Below are 24,387 nucleotides of genomic sequence, written 5' to 3'. Positions count from 1 at the left end.
GAGGCTACATTAAATGTTTCTACTTTGGAGCTTGTGATCATGTGCAGGTTCATTCAGAAGGCCACAAATGAGAGTGTCAGTTTATAAGTCACCAGGCTGTGCAGTCAATTAATTGCTGATTAACTTCCACTGGCTGCCAAAGAGAGTCTGGAAGCTGAAGATAAAAAAATTGCAAGTCACTTTTGCTGATTTTCCTGTGCTAAGGATTTCTGTCATGGCAGCAAACTGCTGAGCATTACATCTCTAAAATTCCTGTTTGAGGAATTATTGATAATTGTTTAGTATGCTTAGCAGCCAGCAAAAATATAATACAGATATTTTCACCTGCAGATGACACAAAGATAAGAAGCCTAAGTGGTGCCAGAAAAAATCCCTGAAGTACCATTTTCAGTGAGGACCATGAGTAGGGTGTCTATTGTCTCCTGGAGGATTTCATCCAGAAGCTACTTTGTCTTGCACATGGAAGGTTCTTAATGAAAGCAACCAGAGTATTGAAATCACTTTCTTGCCAGTGGGAAAAAACAACACAGCAGTACAACGACCAATAGCCTTCATTTTAAAGGAGGGTGTAAATTAAAGAAAGTTTCTATGTGTGCTCTCTCTGTTGAAGGTGAGAGCTGTGCCAGAGCAGCAATCTCAGCCTGTGGTTACAGGGAGGAGAAGGCAATGTTGAGCTTTGCTGTCACCCACGCTGGGTAACCTCAGTGGCAAGGAGACAGAGAGCTGGGACACTTTTGGACAGGGAGAGAAACACAAGGTTGACTCAAGAGGCAAAACAATGTAAACACTGAATATGAAGGGAGAAATGTGCAACAAAAGTGACGTCCTAAGGATTGTGGTCCTAAGTGGGTTGTTTGTTTATCCCGCCAGTCAAACCTGGCTGTGCAGCAAAGCAAGCCCAAGAAAATCTCCTTTATTGTTTCCATGATGCTTACTCATCTAAAAGCCATCCCCCTTTTAGATTATTCTATTTTAAGGCATAATTCCCATCTGTTCTTTGATCTTATACCACATAAGACATTTAGCTAATAACATCATCCATCAAATACCAACTTGCCTTTAAGAGTTCAAACACAATCGACACAGAGCCCTGTCCATCTGCTGGCCAGAACAGATCCAGCTTGTGAATGGCCAGCTATGTTGCCTATTTTTTAATTAACCAGCTTAGATCTGTGTTTCACACAATCCTGCAGGATGACTAGGGGGCACTCCACAGGGAAGTGAAACACCCTCCTCTGCAGGGAAGAGGGTTTGGTGCATCCAGAGCTGTGGTGCGTTTGTTGTAAGAGGGGTTTTCCATGGATGGAGCCTGCCTTCAGCCTCTCAGGGCTTTTTTTTTTCATATTTTAAATATTTTTAATATTTTAAAAGTTTTTAAATACTTTTAATATTTTATAAAATATTTTAAGGATAACTTCTTCCAAACTTGGCCTTCTTCAGAGAAAGGTGTGTAAAGTAGAAAGACAATGTTTTCTTCTCTGAGCAAAATTCTGAGTTTATTTGACAGAAACTTCAGGATTTCAGGGCAGGTTGTTGGAAGCAGGGGAATTGCAGGTTTGCAGAGAAGTATTTATACAGAAAATGTTTGCCTGCTTACTCAACTGGAGAGCCAGAGAATGTCAGATGATTTAGTTGACCAATTGTAGTAAAGCAGCATATCTTGAATTAAGGATATCTGAGATCAATCACAGTTAAAAAAGCCTAAGAAGAACTGGTCAGAAAAAAGGAGATTAATGAGTAATCCAGGGAGCAGGTAGTTTTTCTATGGATATTTTCCAAGTGCAAACACTTATCAAATTCTTTAAATCATTACTGTCAGATTCTTCACTTAGCTCCATTCCCTTGCTTCTCAGTGGTTTGCTTTATCTTGCACATGGTCCATTTGCTTAGGAAGGAATTTGATTCAGGATTTATATTCAGGATTTATATTCCACTGGTTTGCACATGCCACGGCCTCCTTATCTCCAGATCTGAAACAATAACAGCAATTAAAAAAGCGCCTACATTTCCTTCTATTTCCTGGCTTGCCAATTATAAGTCCCTGCAGAGGGGAGCTTGGCTCATGGTGTTTTGTGATTTCTCAGATAACAAGAGCTTCACATTTCTGTGGAATTCCCATTTGCCAGCGAGCTGCTGCTGCTGCTGCCCTGATTGATATATGACTGCAATGGCACTTTTCCATTTGACATTCCCCCTCTCTCCCTCTCTCTCCCTCTCTCTCTTCAACAACAGCCCTAACTTTTGTGTGTTGCAAATATAAAAGGCAAGCCATGTGACAGAGGGACAGAAGAACAAAAGCATTTGGGAGTAACAGGACCTCTTTCAGCTCTCCAAAGGGTTTGAGGGAAGGAAGGAAGGAAGGAGTGGTGCATTTTCCAAAGGTAAGCATGCAAATAAGAGATTCCTACAGATTTTGAGTGTTACACGGACTTTAACTGTGTGTTTAATCTCTTAATCTGACAAAGACATGTTCTCCTTGTTTTTTAAATTAAATCTTGTTTAAATGGCATCAACACAGCTCTAGTCCCTGCGTCTCCTTATTCCTGTGTCCTTATCTCCTATCTGAAGGTTGCCTGTATGTGGTCAAATAGGCGCCCCAGGGTGCTTCTGAGCAACTTGGTTAAACACCTATGCTTGTGAGCACGCTGAGCTCCAGCCTGCAGCTCAGTGCTGGCCATGGCTTGTGGCTCTGGGGTGAATGGATGTGCTGGAATCACCCCCGGGATCACCGGGAGAGCGCTGGGATCGCCAGCACCCGCTTTGTCCCGCTACAACAGGGCTCTGCGAACACGGGCAAGCCTGCTGCTTTAAAGCTGCACTGTTTACTTCTACCACCACTTACGCCTGCTGTTCTCTTGCCAGTCATCCGCTGGAGCGCTCAGAACAATCTGAAACAACAGGCAATATTTATTTCTAGCGCTGCGCCTCACGCTTCGCGGGAGCGCTCACAATTCTCACGTTACTATTTATCCAAACTTCAGCGAGGCTCTCCAGTGGAGCGGACAGATTGAGCCCGCACTCCTTATCGGCTGGGAGCTGCGGGGAAAGCCCCTGTGCCTGGCTTTGCCGGGTGCCCGGGGTATATCGGAAGGCGGCCGGGACACGGAGGATGCTGCGCGACCCCAGAAGGAGAGAGGGAGGCTCATTCCGCTGTGTGTCAGCCCAGAGGCACCAGCATGACCGCTCTCCGCTCCGCCGGGACCAAGGAAGGATTCTGTGAGCGAGTGTCAGGGTAGGGAACGGCGGGGCTCGGCAGCGGACACTGCCCGGAGGGAGAGCCCCGGCTCCTGCCGGACACAGGTGAGTGAACCCATCCTGGAAAAGTTCAGTGGCTCCGGCAGCAAGGAACAGAGTGACAAAAAATCCCAGTCTCAGCCGCTGCTGCAGTGTCACACACACAGCGTGTGCTGGGGGAGAGATTTTCTTACTCATCCTGTGGAAGTTCAGTGGCTCCGGCAGCAAAGAACGGACCGACAAGAAAATCCCAGTCTCGGGACTGGGGTAGCTGCTGCTGCTGCAGTGTCGCACACACAGTGTGTGCTGGGGGGATTTTCTTGTGGCAAACCTGGATTTGTGTGTGCCTCTGTGTGTGTGTGTGTGTGTGTGTGCGCCGTCTCCCGTGGGGCAGATTTCTTATCCTACTCTGCAAGTTCATTGAAATTTCTCTCATAGCCTCCCTATAACACATCTTGCTTGTTTCTGCCAGGGAGAGACAGAATGGCAAGTAACTGCTTAAGGTTTCTGCAGCTCTTTAAAGATGAAACATGTATTCCCTATATATGTTACTTACAGTGTATTCATGTATATACATGGTACTTACAGTTCCTAAAGCTTTATAACCATGGCTGAGAGGAAGGAACTCTGCCTGTTGAAAAAGAACTGGCAAAAGGTTTTTTAAAACCAGTAATGGGACAAACTCACTTGAAGGCAAATGATTATTTAAAACCAACAGTGGGGACAAACTCACTTGAAATCAGTACTTTATTGCAAAGTTATTTTCTAATAGAAGCAATCCAGCTGCCTAGTGTGGCTGTAATAATCACAGTGCTGTTATTTGTCCCTCCTTGAAAGAATATATCTACATTTTAGGACCTGTACCTATTATTTCTTCCCCCTTCCTTTTGAATTACTAATAATGCTCACTTTTGCTCTTGCTGTGGGACCTTAGTCATATTTGTGAGTAGTTATACACATGAATAATTTCCTGGACCTAAATAGAACTATTTGATGAGTAACTACTCATCAGCTTGAATTGGGGATTCCCAATGTGACTTATAGATACACTGATATACTCTTGCTGCTAATGAAATAATATTTTGTACTATGAAACAATGCTTTAAGATTTCCCAGTTAAAAACAAATGTGGAAGGAATAGATATTTCAAGCTTACAAAGTAAAATGCTATTTGATTTAGGGACAGGGCATAATTAGGGGCTGCTGATGATTAGTTACAGGTTCATTTCTCTACCTGAAGGTGTCCCGTGTATCTTTCCTGGGTTTGTGCAGTGCCTGGTTTGGATCAGATTAATGTATGCTGATGACTGGCCTTTGCTGGGCAGGATATTTGTTATGGACAGTCTTGGGTACAGTTTGCAGTAGCAGGACCCCAGGTAGCTCCTTAGGCATGGCTGATTTCCACAAAAGCCTTCTTGCCCACTGGAACCATCCCTCACTCACCTTTGAGGCTTGTGGCAGCATCTGCATATTCTTGCCCTCTTGCCTGGCCAGGGCTGCAGTCTCTCCTGCCCAGGTGGGAGGGAAATAAGCCACCTCCTTGGGACCTCACACTGATGCCTGCTGTGACTCGTTTGACAGGGAATCCTCCCATGATTGGCTTCATTTCCCATTTCTCCTGGGACTGACTTTGCTCCCTGCCTGGCTTGTCAGCTCTCAGATGCACTAGGAGATGCTCAGGGTTGTCCTTGGAGTTGGAGAGAATTGACTATCTATGGTGAAAGCTTGCATGAAACCACTGAGACGTTAATTCTTGCAACTTGTCTGGTGAACTTGTCTTGCTTAACTGGAAAAAACAAAACTCTCTCTCTTTCCCCCTCCCCACCTCCCAATCACTATTTTAATTACAATTATAAATATGTGATTGTTGTATTTTAAATATTACAATTTTCTCTGTCTCATACTCCTGAGTATGAGAGAGACTTGTCCCTGTGAGTTTTAGGAAGGTTTTGCTACATGAGGCTGTAGCTCCCTGTTATTTGAGCAATCCACCTCTGGAAGTGGCCACATCAAAGAAAGACACAAAGTCCCTGTGGCAGCAGCTATGGGGTAACTTGCTGGGGCAAATTTCTCCCTAACCCCATCCAGTGAGCTCTCAGAGTCCTGAGGGTTTATAACCCTTCCAAAAACTCTTGAGAAATGAAACCCCTGTGACTGTAACCCCCTCCCCATGCATAACAGGTCCTTTCGCTGAGCCCAGCTAAACTTTTGCCCTCTGTGATATCTTGTTCCCCCGGATCATTGTCGCTTGTGTAAACACGTGTTTCTTTTCATCAGTGTTAAGTGTTCTGCCTCTCAGCTCCCCTGCCCTTCTCCATGTCCTGGTATCTCAGGATGGGCTGAATAGCCATGTCCAGAACACCTTTTTTTTCCTGCTGCCTGACTTCACACTTGACAGTCCTTTTGCTGAAACTCAACTCAGTGGCAGGAGAATGGATTAGTTGGGTCAGGTTAGCTCAGGTGTCTGAGCCAAGAGCTCCCCACTTCAACCACCCTTCTGTGCATGCATATAAAGAGATGTTGCAGTCTCTGCTGGCTGTGATCAGCTGTTATTTCCTTTTTATATGTGTCAGTGTGGAACATATTAAAATTTCTCAGTAGTGGTATGTTAGGAATCCCTCTGATGCCCCACCTCTAACTTAGCAGAACAATAAAAGCAAGGTTGTAGTAAGCCTTTGAGCAGCTGGTCGTCTATATATTCCTCCTTTTCTCACATAATCTAATTCAAACAGTTATCCGGGTAGCAGTGGCACTACCACTTCCAGACACCATCAGTCCTTGTCCTGTTTGCTGGAATTTCATTGTGTGATATGGAGATCCTTTCTACCGGAGTGTAGCCTCTCTTTCTGGTGTGAGGGTAGGGGGCTGCTGGTGCCATGGAGACACTGGTCCCAGGAATTCCTCCTCCTCATTGCAATTTTTCAGCTTCTCTTTGTTATTTTTCTAGCTGCATCAATCATTTTTACGGCTCACGCTTGTCACATTTTCGTGCTTGTTATTACTGTGCTGCAGACTGTGCTGGGCCCAGGCAGCACAGGTTACATTGCCCTTTAAGACATGTGGGCTGAGGATCTGAGTTAATGCCTCAGCTCTGGTTTGGCAAAGGTTAAGCATACCATGGCAGTGACAATCACATTGCTGTCATAGCAGCACGGCTCAAAGGGAGTGGGACCTAGGGCAACGCTGCTCCCCTTGTTAGAAGACACAGAATTGTTACCATGAGCCAAATATTTAGGTTCCCTAATTATCAGAGGATGAGGTATATGGATGGTGGTCTGAATGCTGCCTGTGTATAAAAGAGGAAAGGATTTTGCCCCTGGGGTCAGAAGAGAGGGAACATCCCCTTCAATCATGTGCTGTCTCCGGCATGCATAACACTCTCTGCTGGTCCCAGTGGCAGGGATGTGTTTGCTTAATGTTAAAGAATAAAAAGACCCATTCCTACTCCTGCATCTATTGATAACTACAGGCCTATGGGTTTGGTGGAAAATATGCAAAAGACAGAGAACAAAAACTGCCCACCTGCTTGCAACACTCTCCAACAGGTAGAGGACACATGCCTGAGTGCCCTAGACCTCTCAGGCTTGTAATTTGGCCAAGAGTAATTTTGCCTCCTGTTGGGTCATAAGACTGAAGTAGAGGTAATTACTGAAGCAAATCCTATAGCTAATGCTTGGCTGGGAACACTTGCACTGCAGCCAGCAGCCACCCTTGCTGGTTTGCCTCCTGAGAGGGATGGGCAGCCCTAGACTGCTCAGCTCTGCACCTGGTGCTTCACCAAGGATAATCCCATCCAGCACCCTCTGGATGGATGACCAAGTGGAAAATTGTATTCCTCTGCTGTCTGAGACTCGAGACCATGACTACAGTGCTATTCAGTGAGACACAAGAATAAAGAAAGAATCCAAGGCTGGCATCACCTCACCATTAAAAAGCTCTACTCCCTCATTAGAGAGATATCCCATGCATGCCCCTAATCAATCTATTTAAAGCTTCCTGGAAGCAGGAAAAGGAAAGAATAAAAATACAAGCACTCTTTTGTCCCCCAGTAGTTATTCTTTGGGAGTGCATTAAACCCTTTTCTCCGTGTTGGCCTGTGCCTGTCTGCTGGCCGGGCGCCAGCCCACAGTACCCACTGCAGTTTGTTATTTCAACTGCTGAGCAGGAAGGCACCTCCTGCTCCCCCTCTCCTGGTACCTGAAGGGCTGGAAATATTTTTGGGAACTTCAAAAGCTGAGGGAAGTTCATGCAGCTCAAGTGCCATTCAGCTGGATTTGTTCCACCTCATGCACCGGGTCCCCACGGCAGGAACAATTCTGGGGCCTTAAATGAGCCCAGGGAATCAGTCCCGTGTATGCTCATCCCACGTGTGCTGAAGGTCCCAGGGTGCTTCCTTTATGTTTGCTGCAATTGCTATGTTGCTTCTTATGCTTCACATGCCATGGTCTTCCTGTTTTTTTTTTTCTTTTTTCAGTCTGCTTACAGTGACAGGCATTCATCTCCTGAAATATTAAAAGACTTAATGAAGTCTCATAGTAAAAAATGGTTTGCAGGAGTTTCTCTCATCACAGCTTTAGTAGGACCAGAAGATGGAATTCTCTACCATGGACAACCAGATAAAGAGGCTTAAATTTCCTTCTTTTGAGCCTGTTTTCCTTCTTGCTGCCTTTTTCCTCCCCCTCTCCTCTTGCCCACCAGCTGGAGCCAGCTCTGGCCAGGAGTGTGTGTTGTTTGTGTGCCCTCTGTGCAGGCACACGCTGCCCTGCTGCTGTGTGATGGGTGGATGGAGCTCCTGGACCATGGATGGAGACATTCCCCTTGGCATGGAAGGGGAGAAGCTCCAGCACAGCTGGATGTCAGGAGAGCAAAACCCCTTAAGCACAACCTTGAAGGAACATCTTAACCAAGACTTCGGGGGAACATTCAGATATTTGGAGCTGTAAGGGTCTCGCTAAAGTATTTTGTTTGGTGTTTGCCTTGCCTCAGGATGGGAAGCAATCTGTTCAAATGTTGTGTGGAGGCATTTCTCAGACAACTGGGGTTGCCTGTGCTCACCTGCTGCCGCCTGGCTGCCATGTGGACAGTCAGTGGCTCTGCCAGGTGTTTTGACAGGCAGCTGCAGAGTGAAGTGAGGATTTTTGATAGCATGCACAGCAGGCCAGTTCCTTCACTGCTGGCACGGGAATGACCACAGTAAAATACCTAGATAAGAGAAGATGATTGCATTTACTTACAGAGCTAAAAGATATGCTGGAACTGACAAAGGCTATGAGGTGGTTCTAGAGAAATCAGGGTCAGCCTCTCATCTGGGGTTGCCTCTCCTACTCCATGAGCCTCTGGAATGGCTCTCATTGTCACTGGTGAGGTTCAGTCCCACAGGGCTTCCCAAGCTCTTCCCAGGCATGGTGTGGATGGCTGTGTGGGCTGGGAGCCCCCTGAGTGCTGTGGGTGCTGAAGGATCTTTGGGAACAGACCATGCTGCCTTTGTCATGGCAGTGGAGAATTTAACCCTGCAGAACAAACCCTTGTGAGCCTGGCTGAGCAATTGGCCCATCACAGTTGTTTCCACTCCAATCAAGACCTTGGAGAGTGGAGCTTCCAAATCCTTATCTTCCTGGGAAACCAAAACTTTTCTAAATTTGATAAGTTCTTGAGAAATCCATTTTTGTCTGATGAAGAACTTTGTGGTGTTTTTTTTGTCAGAGCAGCAGCAGTGAATTCACACACACACACACACACACACACACACACACACACACACACACACACACATATATACACATATGTGGTTAGTGACACTTTTTTAGGTCTGGAGTTTGGAGAAACTGAGTAGTCTTGCAACTCTTGTGTTTACATAACAAACTCAGATTGAGGGAACCACATGGTAGGATCCAAGTAATTGTGTTTACTAAATATGCACAGCATGCAAGGCCAGGCTTAAGTTATATACACACACACCGCTGCTTCAATGGGATTTTGGCAGCCTCCAAAACCCAAAAAGCATTGAGTGACTTAAACGGTGCCCTCATCTTCAAGCAAGAGTCTCAAACACAGAAAATGAAACTCAAACTCAGCAAATGAAGGCCAAGCTGAACATATATGCATGCCTAATATGGGGGGCTCAGGAAACTAGAAGTACACCATAAATGAGTTTTTCCACTGCTCCCTTCCCACCTCCCTGGGTAAAAGCTGTGCAGATCCAGTAGACTTTGGGAGAATTGCTCAGCTCTTTATTTTTTCCAAGATACATAGCAAAAAGGGAATTTCTGCTTACGTTCTCACAAAGTGACCGGCTAAATAATTCCAGATGATGGAATGTTCTTCTGTCCTTAAAGCAAAACAAAACCTTAGCCTTCACCACTCTCCAAATGATACTAAAACTATGATAAGAAATCTTTATTATTCAGAAAGCAGTTAATAAGAGTGTGGATTTGGAAAAATAACCCTAACTTTGCACCTAAGTCCACATGCAATACAGTCTTAGACTGTGTGTTACTAGGGTTTTTCTTTGGGATGTCTTCTACTTTTCCATGAAGTTTTAAGGCTAACAGCTGTAGCAGTTTTAGGTAACAGCTGTAAGAAGCTTTAGTATGTTATCTCTCTGTGAAATACTGAAAATTAGGTATATGGAAAGGAAACAAAGCCATTGCTAAAACAATGTATTTCCCATATCTCAGTGAATTCTGAAGAAAATGTGAAGCAGTGATTTTCATCCACTGTTAGGCCATATATTTTTGTAGCAATTTTTCAGCCTGAGGGTCTAAAGCTACATTTGCATCTATTTTATCTTTTTCTTTACAGGATGGTATAAAGTGGGAGAGTTTAGGTTTCCTTTTGGTTAGCTTGGCAGACAAGCTATCTACCACAGGTTTTACATGGAAAGAAAGTGAGGAAAAAAGAGCTGAAATAGAAGGAAAATTTGCTCTGTGAAATTGTTGATTTTAATTAAAAATGTATGTTCCAAATGAAACAAAATGCCATTGTAATGATGATTTATGAGCACAATTGTACTTGCTTCTGTTCTTTGGACAGAAGTATAGACTGGAAACTACTTATGCCAATCCTGATAGCATGTGCTATCTAGGATTTTATAATTTCAGACAACATTTCAAAAGGAATGCAATTTTTAACTTAAAAAATAATAATAATGCTAAGTTCAAGCAAAATGCCATTGCTCAATATCAGCTGGAAATGGAAAATATCATCCCAACATACCTCATCATGGTGATGTACCTAAGTGAAAATATTTTGAATTTTTTTTTACAGAATCAAAAATCTACACCCTACCTTCCATGTGTTTAAATGTCCCTCTAAGACTTTTTCTTCCATATATGTTATATATGTTATATATAGCATATGTGCTTGAAAAATGTGTGTGCATGCTTCCCATAGGTATGTCAGGAGATATAACTACACATTTTACCAGTATGTCTATGAACAACCATAACCACTTATTTCACAAGAGATGGATCATATCTACAATGGTTTTCTCTCTTTTTTCTTACAAGTATGTCATACTTTTTACTTCTTTCAAAGTATTGTTACCAAAACCCGCTACATTTCCTTCTTAGTGAAGTATCGGGGCAATTTTAAAAGGTTGTGGAAGTGTTAATACTTTTTGTTCTGTGCTTATCCTGAGGAAGGTACAGCCATTTCTCCTTTTCTCACACTTTTCCCTGTGTCTTTCCAGCTTTCTCAGAGAGTTTTCATGAGGCAGACTCTGTGTCATCCAATTATTTCCTGAAGAAAACGAGGGAGATAAGCCTTTGAAAACTGAGCCAGCACTTCAGATTTCTCCCACTGTATTAAATCATGCTGATCAAAACCATGGAAAGATATAGAAGCCCAGAATTAACAGTGGGACAGAGAGAATGGGAAATGGGGATCCCTGGGTGTAGTATCACATGAAATTAGACCGTCTAATATCAAGAAAATTTATTTGGACAGAGAGGGAATTACTGGGTGTGTAATAATGATTAACTATGTTGGAGGGAGACCTTGCCAAGCAGCATGTTTTGGTCAGCCTCTTTATAAAAAAGAATAGGAATGTAGGTAAAAGGTTAAACATGGGGAAAAAAATAGTGCATCCCTCCTCCTGTTAGCTAATCCTTGGGCATCATCTGCACGAACTGGAGTAGCACAGTTCACTTCAGGGAGGGAGTCTGTCCCGGCTCCCATGACCCAGAGATTTCTCTCCTATGCTGCTGAAATGTTTGGAGGGATATTTACTGACATGAATGAGGCTGTGCATGACTGTATCTGAGATCCTAAGTGTTTAGTGTTGTTTGTTTAAGTTCTTTATACTGCAAAGCCATATTTTGTTTTTAATGACCCATTTGCTGAGGAAAATATAACAGGTCATATGTCAGACTCTGGGGAAAAAAACAAGTATTGTCATTTAAATCCACAGTCACATAATTTTTTCCTTTCCTACTCAAGCACATGGATAACAGCCTGAAACAACAACAACAAAAATGTCTAATAACACAGAGCATCTCTGTCTCTCTAACACACAAAGCAACCCTAATAACATTTCTTCTCAGCATGACATTTTGGCTGTCACATCAGTGCCATCCCAACTTGGATGAACTCTGGAAGTGTTTGTCACTGCGAGGCACTCCTCTCACAGAAGCGCTGGAGGAGGCTGTAAAGCAATATACAAATCATCAAGCACTCTGGTGGGGAGGCTGCTTGGAAGATGAGTATCAGTCTGTTTAGAGGACTGCCAGCAAACCAGAAAATAATTTTGAAAGAGGCTTGTATAAGGCAGTAAAGGCACACACATCAGTTCTTTAAATACTCAAGAGGCTCTGCCAGAGCATTTCTTTGTGAGTAGGGAACTGTTTTATCTTAAGTTTCTTCAGAAAGTCTTTGCACTTTCAACTGTACTGATGAGTATCCTTTGACTATCCTTCATCGGGCTGTGTTTAGATGGATAATTCACAGCTCTTTCAAGTTATATCTGTTTGTAGTAAAAGTGAAATTAATCACCCAGTTGGGACTAGGGCTTTGTGAGAAGGATCAAGGGACTGTGAAGAAGCAGCTAATGGAGATATTCTCCTTCCCCTGCAGACTCAAAGCTCTGGGCAGCGTTTCAGGGGCTGTCCTGTACCTGTTTCCTGGAGAATCTCCTGATCTCCAACATGAAACAGAAATCCAGATGCCTGGGTAGATAGCCATGTCTCCACCTGAACATATTTATAGCTGGGATAGCACTTGGATATTATGGAATTATAAACGTATTTTTCAGATGCTGCTCTTTAATTATCTGGGAAGAGACTGACACCCAGAAAGTGCTGCCTGACAAGCAAGCAAGCAAAGCCTGGATGTGTGTGCATGGGAAAGAGGGCAGACAGTTCAGCCAGAGGCCTGGGTGGTTCCTCATGCAGAGCAGGTCACTGGGAGACCACTTTGCTCATGCCTTGGCTCGGACCTGCAGCATCCCTCCACCCTGGGGATGTCCCTTGTCCCTGCAGCTGCAGGGCACGGCCAGGCAGCCTCCAGAGCCGCAGCTCAACCTGCCTCCAGCCTCTCCTTGTGCTGCCTGGGGCATCCCATACCATTCCTATCTGTAATGTGGAAGGCAGCCAAGCCTTGCCCCTCCTTGACACTCTGAGTGGGTACAGTCCTTTCGATTTGGAGGAGTTTCTGATGAATTTCATCACCAACTGGAAAAGAGTGGCATTGCGCCACTTGTGGTGTTGAAAGTCAAAAGTCATTTAATCTTCCTGAAATGATAAAACAATGCTAAAAGTAACAAGGCCTTGACATGTCCTTGCTTAAGGCCATATTCCCTACCTACTGTGGGGATGATGCTCACCTTGAGCAGGTTTTTTGGCTAACAAAGTTCCTGAGTGCCTTAATACAATTTATGTCTATTTTCTCTAGAGGTCTTTTTGCTTAGGATTGTGATTTGTGTTGCTTTTATTCCAGCTGTGCTGGAGATTCTTTGGTGGATTACAATCTCATCAGACTCCAACTTGAGAAGAAGAATGACAGCTCAGACACTTAAACCAGACTTTTCACCATCCTGGAAAAGAACTGGCTTCCAGAATTCGGAGGGTTTTTGATGCTCTACCTCCCTCTGCTGTTACCAGCGAGAAGTTCCTCGACAATGGGAAATCATGTACTCGCAGCTTCGATTTCCATGCTCTCGCTGCTGGTGATGATGGGAGACACGGACAGTAAAACAGAGAGCTCCTTCCTCATCGACTCCGACCCCAGCCGCTGCATGAGGCACCACTACGTGGACTCCATCAGCCACCCTCTCTACAAGTGCAGCTCCAAGGTAAGGCTGCTAAAAATAGGTCAGAAACTGTTGTAAAATAGTGATAATTGTTAAGAACGTGCTGTTAGTTTGGTTGTTATATTGTAAAAGGGGTTAAAAGGGTAGTTATAAGAAATGTGGTACTCAGTGTACCATAACACACCTCAGTGCACCACGAGCCAGCCTGGACAGAACTGTCATGGGCCAACCAAGTGTCTTAAATCTTCATGCAAATGAAGGATCCAAAAAGAAGCCAATCCAAATGGACAAAAAAAAGGATAAAAAGGGGCATCTGATCCAGGGAAGCTGTGCTGCTCCACCTGGAACATCGGGGACATCCCTGCTGAAAGGAAAACCCAGCGCCCGTGCTGCAGCATCCCCGATAGGAACACTCCTGCTTGGCCCCCTTGCTTTAGACCTTTCCTTTTATAATAATAAATGCTGAAATCACTTTAGTACCGGGAGTCTGGTCCCGTTTTTAACAAGGCTCCCCTCATCCCTTCACAGCTTCGAGGGAAGAGTTGTTAAAATGAGCCATCCTGGGTGATTTTGTCTGTGTGAGTTCCTATCTAGCAGAATATAGCAGCAGAGACACGCAGATATGAGGATATCCTGTGTCATACAGGATCTTAACTTGTGTGTACATAAGAACTGGGACTGCAGGTAAAGGCTCTTGACTCGCTTTTCACCTTTTCAAAAGGAGAAATTCACGATGATGGTAAAGCTTACAAGCAGTAAATGACAAGATGGAAAGGAGCACATTTGGGATCTCAGCTGATGGTCCCAAGGAGATTAGCTAGTTTGGAAATTTAGATCACCCCAGTCACCCCATCCTTCAAGTGAATGCTTAATCTGGAGCAAGTTCATAACTACTATAGGTGAAGTGCTGAGATAAAGAACCAAACTGTAAAATGGCAATTTAAAAAATGTTATGAAGAATATTGCTTATTTTTTTCCTGCCCATCCCCTTTTCAAAGCCTTTGTTTACATGCAGAATGACACTTGGATGGTAACTGTAGGGCTTAGGAGCAGGCAGAAATACAAGACTGACTTTCATTTGGGATTTCAAGCCTGAAAAGTTTTGTGTCAAAGTGGTTTACCAGCCTGTGCATGTAGCCTACAGCCATTTATTTCATTATGTGGAGAAAAAGAATTGGGAGAAACAATGGGAAAATCCTCGCTAGTCCCTTTTGTCTTGTCCTAATTTGTTCTGTCTGAGTTAACACAGTGCATTCAGATGACTGGGCCATTCCTCTGTCCCATGGGAAGGGGCTTTGCCTCAGGCACTCACATCCCAGGATTAAGGGAAGGGAAGGACTGCCAGCTCCAGTGCTTTTGCCAGCCCTGTGCAGGCTAAGAGAGGGATGGGAGGCTGGTGTGTGACAGGGTTCATCACACAAGGGGTGCCTGCCTGGTGGCAAACCCCAGCAGCAGGGATCCTGGGAGAATTTACAAGGAGAAGATCCAGAGTGGGGATGGATGCAGTGCTGGCTGCAGATCCCTTCGTGTGCAGGAGCTCCTTTGCTTCCACAATCAGTGCAGGGGTGAGGAAATGCCACAGGTAGCTGCATAAAAAGCAGCTGAAATAAAGCACAGGGAGAAGTGCCCACAGAAGGTAGGACCTTCTGGGTGCTCTGTGCACCAGCACAGCTGCTGCCCTGGCCAAAGCTCTGCAGCCAGGCTCATCCTGTGCCCACTCAGCACAGAGTGGCTGGCAGCCTCAAAACTGGGCCCAGGGAGCCTGCTCTGCTCTGGGCTGCCTCACACTGCTCTCTCAGCAGGGCTGGATGCTGGGTTTGCATAACCACGCCTGGCTGACAGCAGTGGGAGCCCAGAGACTTTTGCCCTACTTCTTCTGAATCCACACAGCAAAATCATCCATTACTTGAGATTCAGGAGAGGTCTTTTGGTTTGCTTTGAGGCTAGACTAGAACTGCCTACCATCTGGGAGACACATGGCATTAACACAGAGAACTGCAGACGTTCATCCCTTTGTGCAATATTGATTTTATTGCAGTTCACTTCAGCAAGAGGCAAAAGTGACCAAGTGGAGGTGTGTGGGTGGTTTTCATTTACAGGCATCTGTGTGCCACAGCCCTCCCCTCTCTGGACCTTTCTGATCACCTGCCAGACCCAAGGAGAGGGAAAGATGGATGGATGGATGGATGGATGGATGGATGGATGGATGGATGGATGGATGGATGGATGGATGGAAGGAAGGAAGTGTCGGAAGGAAGGAAGTGTCGGAAGGAAGTGTCGGAAGGAAGTGTCGGAAGGAAGTGTCGGAAGGAAGGAAGGAAGGAAGGAAGGAAGGAAGGAAGGAAGGAAGGAAGGAAGGAAGGAAGGAAGGAAGGAAGGAAGGAAGGAAAAGAACCTAGTGACAATGCACTTTTTTTTAGCTTCCCCAATGACAGAAAAAAGCAAAAAAAACAATCAGGCCTTTAGGAGTGGAGCTGGAAGTGAAAACACAGAAAGCATTGTAATGAAATCCATAAACTTTCAAAAGCTTTGAGGAAAAAAAGTTGTTGACATAAACATTAGCAATTAGCAATTCTGGCTGCAAAAGTCTGATTCTTTTCAAATCAAGCCTTTAATGGAAATCATGTTTCAAGATATTATTACATATTCTGGCTTCCCAATGGCCACAACTGTTTCAAGAACACTTCTACAACAATACTGTGAATTGTATGGACTTTGTCATGAAGTGGAAAATGAAAACAGTTTCCATACAAAGTGAAATAATTTCCCAGAAAATTCAAGCTTTTTTCATGTTGTTTGGGGATTTTTGGTTTTTTTAATTTGGTGGGGTTTTTTTGTTTTTTTTTGGTTTTTTTTTGGTTGTTGTTTTGTTTTGTTTTAAGGTCTTAGGTATCTGAATGATTCTGGTAGACCTATGTCTTCTGTTCTGGATCTAGTAGCATATAAACACAGAGGAATATTAGACATGCTAATTAAAACTAGATCCAATGTCTGTTTATATATATATATATATATATATATATATATATATATATATATATATATATATATATATAGTGATAAAATGTAACCAGGACAAAAAAAAGGAAAGTTCTGTGGGAGTAGCTGTGGTAATTGTGGTACCTCTTGTTTCCACCAAGTTTCCACTGTGGAAGCTTGGAATGACAGTGTCAAGCAGAGACTTTGCCCTTTTTTGGGGTGATGGTTTCACTGAGATATCCTTTCTCACTCCATATGTTTTCCCTTTTGGTGCAGTGTAGAGTTACAGAAGTCAAAAGTGGCTTCAGAAATTGCAAGATGTATTATGTTTGCTGTCTGTCCTGGTTGAAAAAGGATTATGTCCACTGGGGTTCTCTGTGGAGGCTGCCAATTGCACTCACATGGGAAGTAGATTTGTTAAACATCCAGCCAATATAATTTAATCATTAAAATCCCTTTTGCTCATGGCCTCAGGGAGGCGATGAAAACAGTTTTCCAAACCCTTTGGAAACATAGTTTATTATAGTAACAAAAAGTACAAAAGAGACACAAAACGGGGATGGAAGAAGGCCATTTGTTTCAGAAAAGCTGTTTTCCTTTGTCTTCAAGGAAATGTTTGTATCAGCTCATGAGGTATTCCCTTTCCTGACTGCATTGGATTTACCCTGACCGGTCTCCATCAATGTGCTGGGTTCCCTCACTGCTCCCAGAGCCTCCTAAATTCCAGTTCTGGCTGTCACAAGTACTTCATCCAGATGTGCCAGAAGTGTGCTACCACTGGCAGTCTCAGACTGAGGAATCCGGCTCAAGGAGACACAGAGCAGATGAAGAAAGATTTAGCAGATGTTTGAAGACATTAACTCCTGAGGTAGCTCAGGAGATTTTCAGTAATGCCTGTTTGCAGCCAGGCCATGGGAACCATGTGAAAATCTGTTCTCAGCCCATCTGCTTTTGGGCTTCAGTTTGTTGCTGGAGGTGCAGAAAAGAGGACTACAAACACCATTAATAACACACCAGTTCACAGCTTCTGGATTTCCAGAATGTAGCTCAAATGATCAGAGTCAAACACTGCCTCAGATTCAGACTGCTCTCTTTTGTACCTATGAGACCATTGACTTTAAATAATAACGATAATGATAACAATAATGATGATGATGATGATAATGATGATGATAACAATAATGATAATGATCATGACGAGGATAATAATATTCTTCCCTAGCTGCTCACAGACCCACGTGGTTCCCTTGTTGTAGGACACTGTGCTTCTGGGTCCAGCCTTGCAAGGTGACATGCACAAACTCACATGTGCAGGGGCCAGGGGGAGCCAAGAGGTGTCAGGTTATAAAACCCACATGTTTTTACTATATTTACACACCCACTCTATCATTGTGCCATGCATCATAGCATTACTAATTATTTAGGTGATAATCTCTATTGTACTATAGTACATGAAGCAATAAGCAGCCAGAACAATTGATTAAAAGGCAAAGCTTTCAAAGTGGATGCTATTTCCAGCTCATTTGCACACCTGCCAAAATCCACTGGGGCTGTTCTGGGTTTATGAAGAGGAAGGTAAATTTTGGTTAGGATTTTAGGTAGCCCAGAAGGTTAGAAAGGTATGAAAATGGGAAATTTGATATTTTTTTAGCCTGAAATTCAACTTTATAACATTGGGTTTATGCCATTGGTCATAGTTTACACTGTCATCCAAAATCAAGGAATAAAATCAACACTGTGTGATTCTATAAATACTGACCTTAATCTTACGGAAAACTAAATAGCCAGGAAAATTTCAGGCTAAAATTAGAGCATCCAAAGACTGAAACAAATTATTAAAGGCAAGGCTTAGAAATTATAACGTGTAAATAATAAATTATAAATACAGTGGCACATTGACTAAATATTGGCTGGGTTTGAATTAGGAAACAAGCTGTTTATATTGAGACAGAGATATTGGCGCATCGGGTGATTCTACCTTATAATTACTCTGGACAGCTCTTCTCTAGTCCTGCCAGTTTCTTAAGGGTATGTTTTATTTTTATTGTCATTTCTGTAAGTACCTGCAGATACAGGAGCGGATGTTCATCACAAAAATTCTTAGGGTAACAGTACCAGAAAGTGACTGATTTTTCCACCTCCAGAAGCATCAACCACCAAAAGTCAGCCCCACCATACAGCAGTGTGTGCTGTCACATTTGGGCTGAAATGATGGCTTGGAAGGGACTCTAGGGACACTCTGAACCTCCCAAAAAGCGATTTCTGGCTGTTGTACATCCCCCTGCACCACTCCTGAGGAGATTTCAACTCTGCTGTCTCTGAAGCCTTGAAACACTTGCCAGGTGCTGTTGGATTGCTCTTCACCCCCAAAATGTATTGATGATCTCTGTTCCAACCTGGTTAATTCTGTGATTCTGTGGCTCAGCCAAGCATTTGGGAGCAGTCTGTGACAGAGAGGGCACAGCCTGGTGAGCTGGTCAAAGCAGGGCACCTAACAAGGGCTGTCAAGGTGCTGGGAAGGAAATTACTGGGTCAAATGTCCCAGTCTGCTCCTTTCCTTTGCAATTCAGGCAGGGTTAGATACCTGCAGAGCTGGTGCCTAATTAGATACCTTCACCAGCTGACTGCCTGGGAAGTGAGGTTTGTTTAGCAAGGGAAAAAATGTAGATCTTTATCTGTGAGTAATGGGGTGACAGCGCTGCAGTGATTGTCCCTTTCATGTTCTCTGCACAATAAAGACTCTGCTATTAAGGAGCTTGGTGTAGCTGATGGGTCTAAAGCTCAGGTGTGACTCAAGAGTACACTGAAATTTCCCTCCCACCATATTAGTACAAACAGCTGAAGTTAATTTATGTACGAATATGCAGTACCACAGGAAGGAGACCATAAATTTATGCTACGAATCCTTAAGGATGACAGATTTGTCAGAAAGCAACAAAAGCTCATCTCTAACTAAGAAGAAAAATGGTACCAAGCACAGATCTTTAGCTCATGAAGACATCTTCTTTGTGACCTGTGTTGACTGGAAATGTAGTTATTAATATATTAATACATTAATACATTTTCAAGCAAAACATTTAGCATGCAAGTACTCTTGCAAGAGTAATTTTTAAGCACTTTGCAATGGATGATCAGAACCTTTCCCATGGACACAGACAGTGCTGGCATTTCCTACTTGATTTCAGGAATATTCTCTCTCTATCTCATCTTTCCTTACAACTCTGACTAAAAAGAAAATTAAACATTTGATGTACCTGCTTGCTTAACTTACAGATTTGCAGCCAGTTGAGCCTGTGTAATGAAAGAAGCCCAAAAAGGCTTAACACTGTAAAGTATTTGCTGTCACATTTGTAGTTGTTCTTTCATATTTTCTGGAAAAAAAACATGAGATACATGTAGCATGGTTAAAATGTAATGTTCTCCCTTGGTTATAAGAAAAACTTACAACTGTTTTACTGCCTACTTTAGATGACATAATAAGCTGATATTGAAGTTTATGCTGGTTAAGCAAAAATTAGCTGACATGGATTTAATATTTCCTTCCCCATGAAAGTATAGGAGTCTGTTCAAACTTGTACAACATCCCTTATCAGGGTGGTGACAGCTGTTTCTAGCACATCATTTGCTGAGCTTTAGAGGGCCCTTTCCAAGATTTATGTAGTGCTTAATGCTGCATCTTCTCTACTCAAGGGGTTGTTGGGGACTGGGTGACTGCTCAGGGACTCTCCTTCCTTTAGTGCCTCCGGCTGTGCAAGTTACCTTGCTCTGGTCCCAGCTCACATTTGAACTCAGAAGAATAAACCTGGAGCTGCACTGTTTTTGGAAACTCTCACTAGGGAATCTTCATGGAAACCAGCTCAACTTCTTTTGCATTTTCACTGCTTTATGCCATGCAGTGCATTTTATATAGATACAACTGATGCAATGATATATAGATACATATATAATTGCAAATACATGGTCAAGGTGATCTTTATCAAAGGAATGAGCTGGAAACATATTTCTCTAAAGCAATAAATGGAGCATCTTCTTTATATTTCTACTTTACATGTTCATATATCTAAACTCAAGACATGAGAACCAGTTGGTGTGCATACTGAGAACTGGTAAATATCCAAATAAACAATCAGCCTGGCTGCTGATTTGAGGGCTTGACTGCCACAGATCTGGAGTCAGCAAGTCATGGGCGCAGTCACTGTCTGGGAAACAGGGCTGGCAGTGATCATTTGGAGCCCTAAGGTCAGTCTAGGTCCTGCAGTCCTTGTTGGTGTCAGTGCCAGGGATTTCAGGAGTACCCCTGCTTTTCCTCCTGCCCACATTATCTCCTCCAGGGACAAAGCATGCTGTGGGGCTGGGATGTGGTGACAAAACCCCAGCCAGGCTGGAAGGAGGCTCCCACTGCTGGTGCCAGGTGTGTGCTGGGGACACGTTTCCTAAATGAAACAAACACAGGCAGGAGACCTTTCTCCTTTCTAATGCCTTTATTAAAAGTGATCAGCTCGGGTGGGGAGAACCGACGGGTCCGCGCTCATGCCACTGCTGCTCCCAGGAATGGCGTGGAGGAGGAGGAAGATTGCAGCTTTGTCCACTGGTGTGTGGCAGAGCTGGGGTTCCATCCTCAGGAGAGCATCGGGAAATTCCCAGTTTTTTGGTTTGACATTTGAGGTCCTCTGCCTAGCTGACATCTTTAGGTGAGGGTGAGGGGTAAAAAGGGTCTTAGTGGATACTGGATTCTGTTCCTCATGTCTAGACATTGATCTGTCAGTTCCATGTTGGCTCATTGTTTTTAGGGGTTTTTGGCTAGGTTTGCTGAGGGGTCTCTCCCGATGTCATTTCCATGCCAATCAATGTCCCCTTCTCTTCACCATATGGGTGCCATCCTCCAGGAAGCAGCAGGTGCCACTTGACAAAAGGGGGAATTCTTAACCATCAACAACAGGTAGTTAACAAAAATGACAGGTGATTCCAACAACAAACAGTTAGAACTCCATCCTGGCAGCAACTGGCCCAACCTGTGAACTCTGCAACTTTTTTTAAAAAAACAGGCAGCTTTTCTACTCATAACAGTGACCTCTGTGCTTGCCTTGGCAGATGGTGCTGCTGGCCCGCTGCGAAGGCCGCTGCAGCCAGACGTCGCGCTCGGAGCCCATGGTGTCCTTCAGCACGGTCCTGAAGCAGCCCTTCCGCTCCAGCTGCCACTGCTGCCGGCCCCAGACCTCCAAGCTGAAGGCCATGAGGCTGCGCTGCTCGGGGGGCATGCGGCTCACGGCCACCTACCGCTACATCCTCTCCTGCCACTGCGAGGAGTGCAACTCCTAGGGACCGGGGACGTGGCACACGGGGGACAAGGGGGAGCTGCTGTGGGGGAAGAGCTCCAAAAACAACCCAAGGCCCGGCTGGAGCTCCCAGCACAGGATTGCAACAAGGACAGGACTAACTCAGCTGGATTGAATCCAAGAGCAGAAGTACAAAATATCCTGGGTTGCTGGATGGTGCTGGTGCCACGCTGTGGGCTGTGATAAAGGCGAAAGCACGAGGACTTGTTTTTTAAGAAGCCTTTCTTTTTTTCTGAAAGGATATTTTTGGAGAGTTTCTTTTTTTTCAGACTCGGCTCTGACTACAGAGAGGTGCTTTTACTTTAGGCCATGGGCAGCAGAGGAACAGAAGAGAAGGTCAGCCAGATGACAGCACTGCAGTCTGGAAAGTGACATTTGGACAGAGGATGGGCATCAGTTCCCACAGACAACCTCTTAACCTATCAATTTATTCTCAGTTTTCTAGTTATACTGGCCTTCAAAGCAATCTGTGCTGTTGGCCAGGGTCATCTGTTACTGACCTAGTGGCCAAATGCTGGATAACTTTTACTGTGGTTCAGCAGAAATTACAAATAAACCATTGAAAAGTGAACTGGATATGAAATGCCATGCTTGGAATACCCAGCCTTGCTGAAACAATTATTTGCACCATGTGTCATCAGAGTTCAGTGACTGAGCAACTCTTGGGAAGGGAAAGGTCATGAGACTCACTATTCCCTTCTAAAAGTCAGGAAATGTGACACATCACATCTGTTGAAAAAGCCATTATTCAAAAGCTGAAAACTAATCAAATATTAAAATGCCACATACTAGATGGAGTAGTTTCTTAATTTAAATGGACCTGTTGATGTACAGAACCAGAGCTATCAAAATGATGATTAAACCTAGGACTTATTTTCATCTATAATTCTTAGGCCATTGAACAAATACCATTTTGCCTTTCAAAGACAGGCAATCCCCAAATTCTAAATCTTAAAACAACAGGGGATCCCAAGTTTGGGAATGGTATTTGGCACTTGCTGAGAAACTCTGTCCCTCCTCCATCAATCTGAGGTTTTAGGAAAGTTCAGTCATAGTCTATTGTGACTTCAAGGGAACAACATAACTGTCCTTATCTCATATTAAAATTCTAATGTTCTTAAATGGCAGCATATGCAGTCAGCCAGCAGCAAATCTGTGCTGTTCACAGAAACCTGGCTGAGCCATTGGTTTGGCAGAAGTCATGAGGGTGTTGAGAGCATCTTTGCTGTGTAAGGACTCAGGATCAGGAGCACCATGAACACAGCCCTACAGTTATTTTCTGGGATGGGCTGGATTGGCTCCCATTGGCACAGCAGTGTCTGGCAGGGTCCCGTGGAAGGAGGGGAAGTCCTTTCCAAGAGCAGAGTTCAGCTCATCTGCTCAACTGTGACGGTGTTCACAGGGGTCTGAGGATGAGGGAAGAGACGAGGATCTGACTCCATGTTTCAGAACGCTTGATTTATTATTTTATGATATATATTGTATTAAAACTATACTAAAAGAATAGAAGAAAGGATTTTATCAGAAGGCCAGCTAAGAATAGAAAAAGAAGGAATGATAACAAAGGCTTGTGTCTCAGACAGAGAGTCTGAGCCAGCTCACTGTGATTGGCCATTAATTAGAAACAACCACATGAGGTCAATCACAGATCCACCTGTTGCATTCCACAGCAGCAGATAATCATTGTTTACATTTTGTTCCTGAGGCCTCTCAGCTTCTCAGGAGGAAAAATCCTAAGGAAAGGATTTTTCAGAAAATGTCATGGCTACACTCAGCTCCACCCAGTTTGTTTGCAGCAGGTGCCACGTGCAGCAGCTCGAGGATGCACACTGCTGTGTGTGACAGGGAGTCCCCAGGGAGCTCAGTAACAGGAGTTTCTGTGGCTGCTCAGGCAAAGCCTAACTCCTCTGCCTCCTCCTGGTGAATGTGTGTGGGATGTGGATGCAGGGATGACAGCCACTGGCCTTGCAAGCCAAACCCTGGAGTATGATGGCAGTCAGCAGTGGAAAGACATGGTGAGAGCACAGACACCACTCAGAGAGGTTTGGGGTACATGGGAAGAATTCAGTCTTTTGGAGATGGTCAGTTTTCAAAGACACAGAGCTGTGGGCAAACCAAAGGGTGAATGCAACCCCCAGAAGCTGAGGGGCTCAGATTGAAATGTCAGAACTGGGAGTGATGAGCCCCAGTGAGCTCATTAGACACCATGTGTTGTCCCAGGACTGTCAGTCATTCCTTTCACATCTGATACATGCTCTGAACATCAAAGGGCCAGTCCAGGCAGCGTGAGCTGGGCATTATCACCAGACTGCTTTATATAAAAGATCATATGTGCATCCCTTTTCCACTCTCTTTCAACCTCCAGCATCTAAAGATCTCATTATCCAAAAAAGCACCACCCCCTACTGTTAATTATATATAGCAAATTCCAGTCCTCATTCAAAACGTCAGCAATACCTTTGACAGCCAAATAACTACACTGCAAAATATGCATGACCTCTAAGTGTGCTCACAGACACTGCTGCCCACCAGCAGCACTATGCAGCTATCTAAGGAAGGGGAATGTTTGAGGGATAATTGCTATATCCAGCA

General features: G+C 44.1%; 1 protein-coding gene across 3 annotated transcripts; it reads left to right on the top strand.

The window, feature by feature from the left end:
* The first annotated feature begins 2,293 nt into the window (after nt 1-2,293).
* Nucleotides 2,294-22,371, top strand: NDP (norrin cystine knot growth factor NDP). 3 transcript variants are annotated; one of them, XM_058018755.1, is made up of 4 exons: nt 2,298-2,381; nt 2,863-3,300; nt 13,168-13,522; nt 21,551-22,371. In XM_058018755.1, exons 3-4 carry the CDS (start codon nt 13,304-13,306, stop codon nt 21,776-21,778), a joined length of 447 nt encoding a protein of 148 aa, XP_057874738.1. In that variant the 5' UTR covers nt 2,298-2,381; nt 2,863-3,300; nt 13,168-13,303; the 3' UTR covers nt 21,779-22,371. The 3 variants fall into 3 exon arrangements, with proteins under 3 accessions (XP_057874740.1, XP_057874738.1, XP_057874739.1); XM_058018756.1 differs by having other exon boundaries at nt 2,307-2,381; nt 2,982-3,300; XM_058018757.1 differs by lacking the exon at nt 2,863-3,300 and having other exon boundaries at nt 2,294-2,381.
* Nucleotides 22,372-24,387: the final 2,016 nt, after the last annotated feature.

Source organism: Melospiza georgiana, chromosome 2, assembly GCF_028018845.1.
Source record: "Melospiza georgiana isolate bMelGeo1 chromosome 2, bMelGeo1.pri, whole genome shotgun sequence".
In the NCBI taxonomy this organism is placed as follows: domain Eukaryota; kingdom Metazoa; phylum Chordata; class Aves; order Passeriformes; family Passerellidae; genus Melospiza; species Melospiza georgiana.
This window is presented reverse-complemented; position numbering and strand designations above follow the sequence as displayed.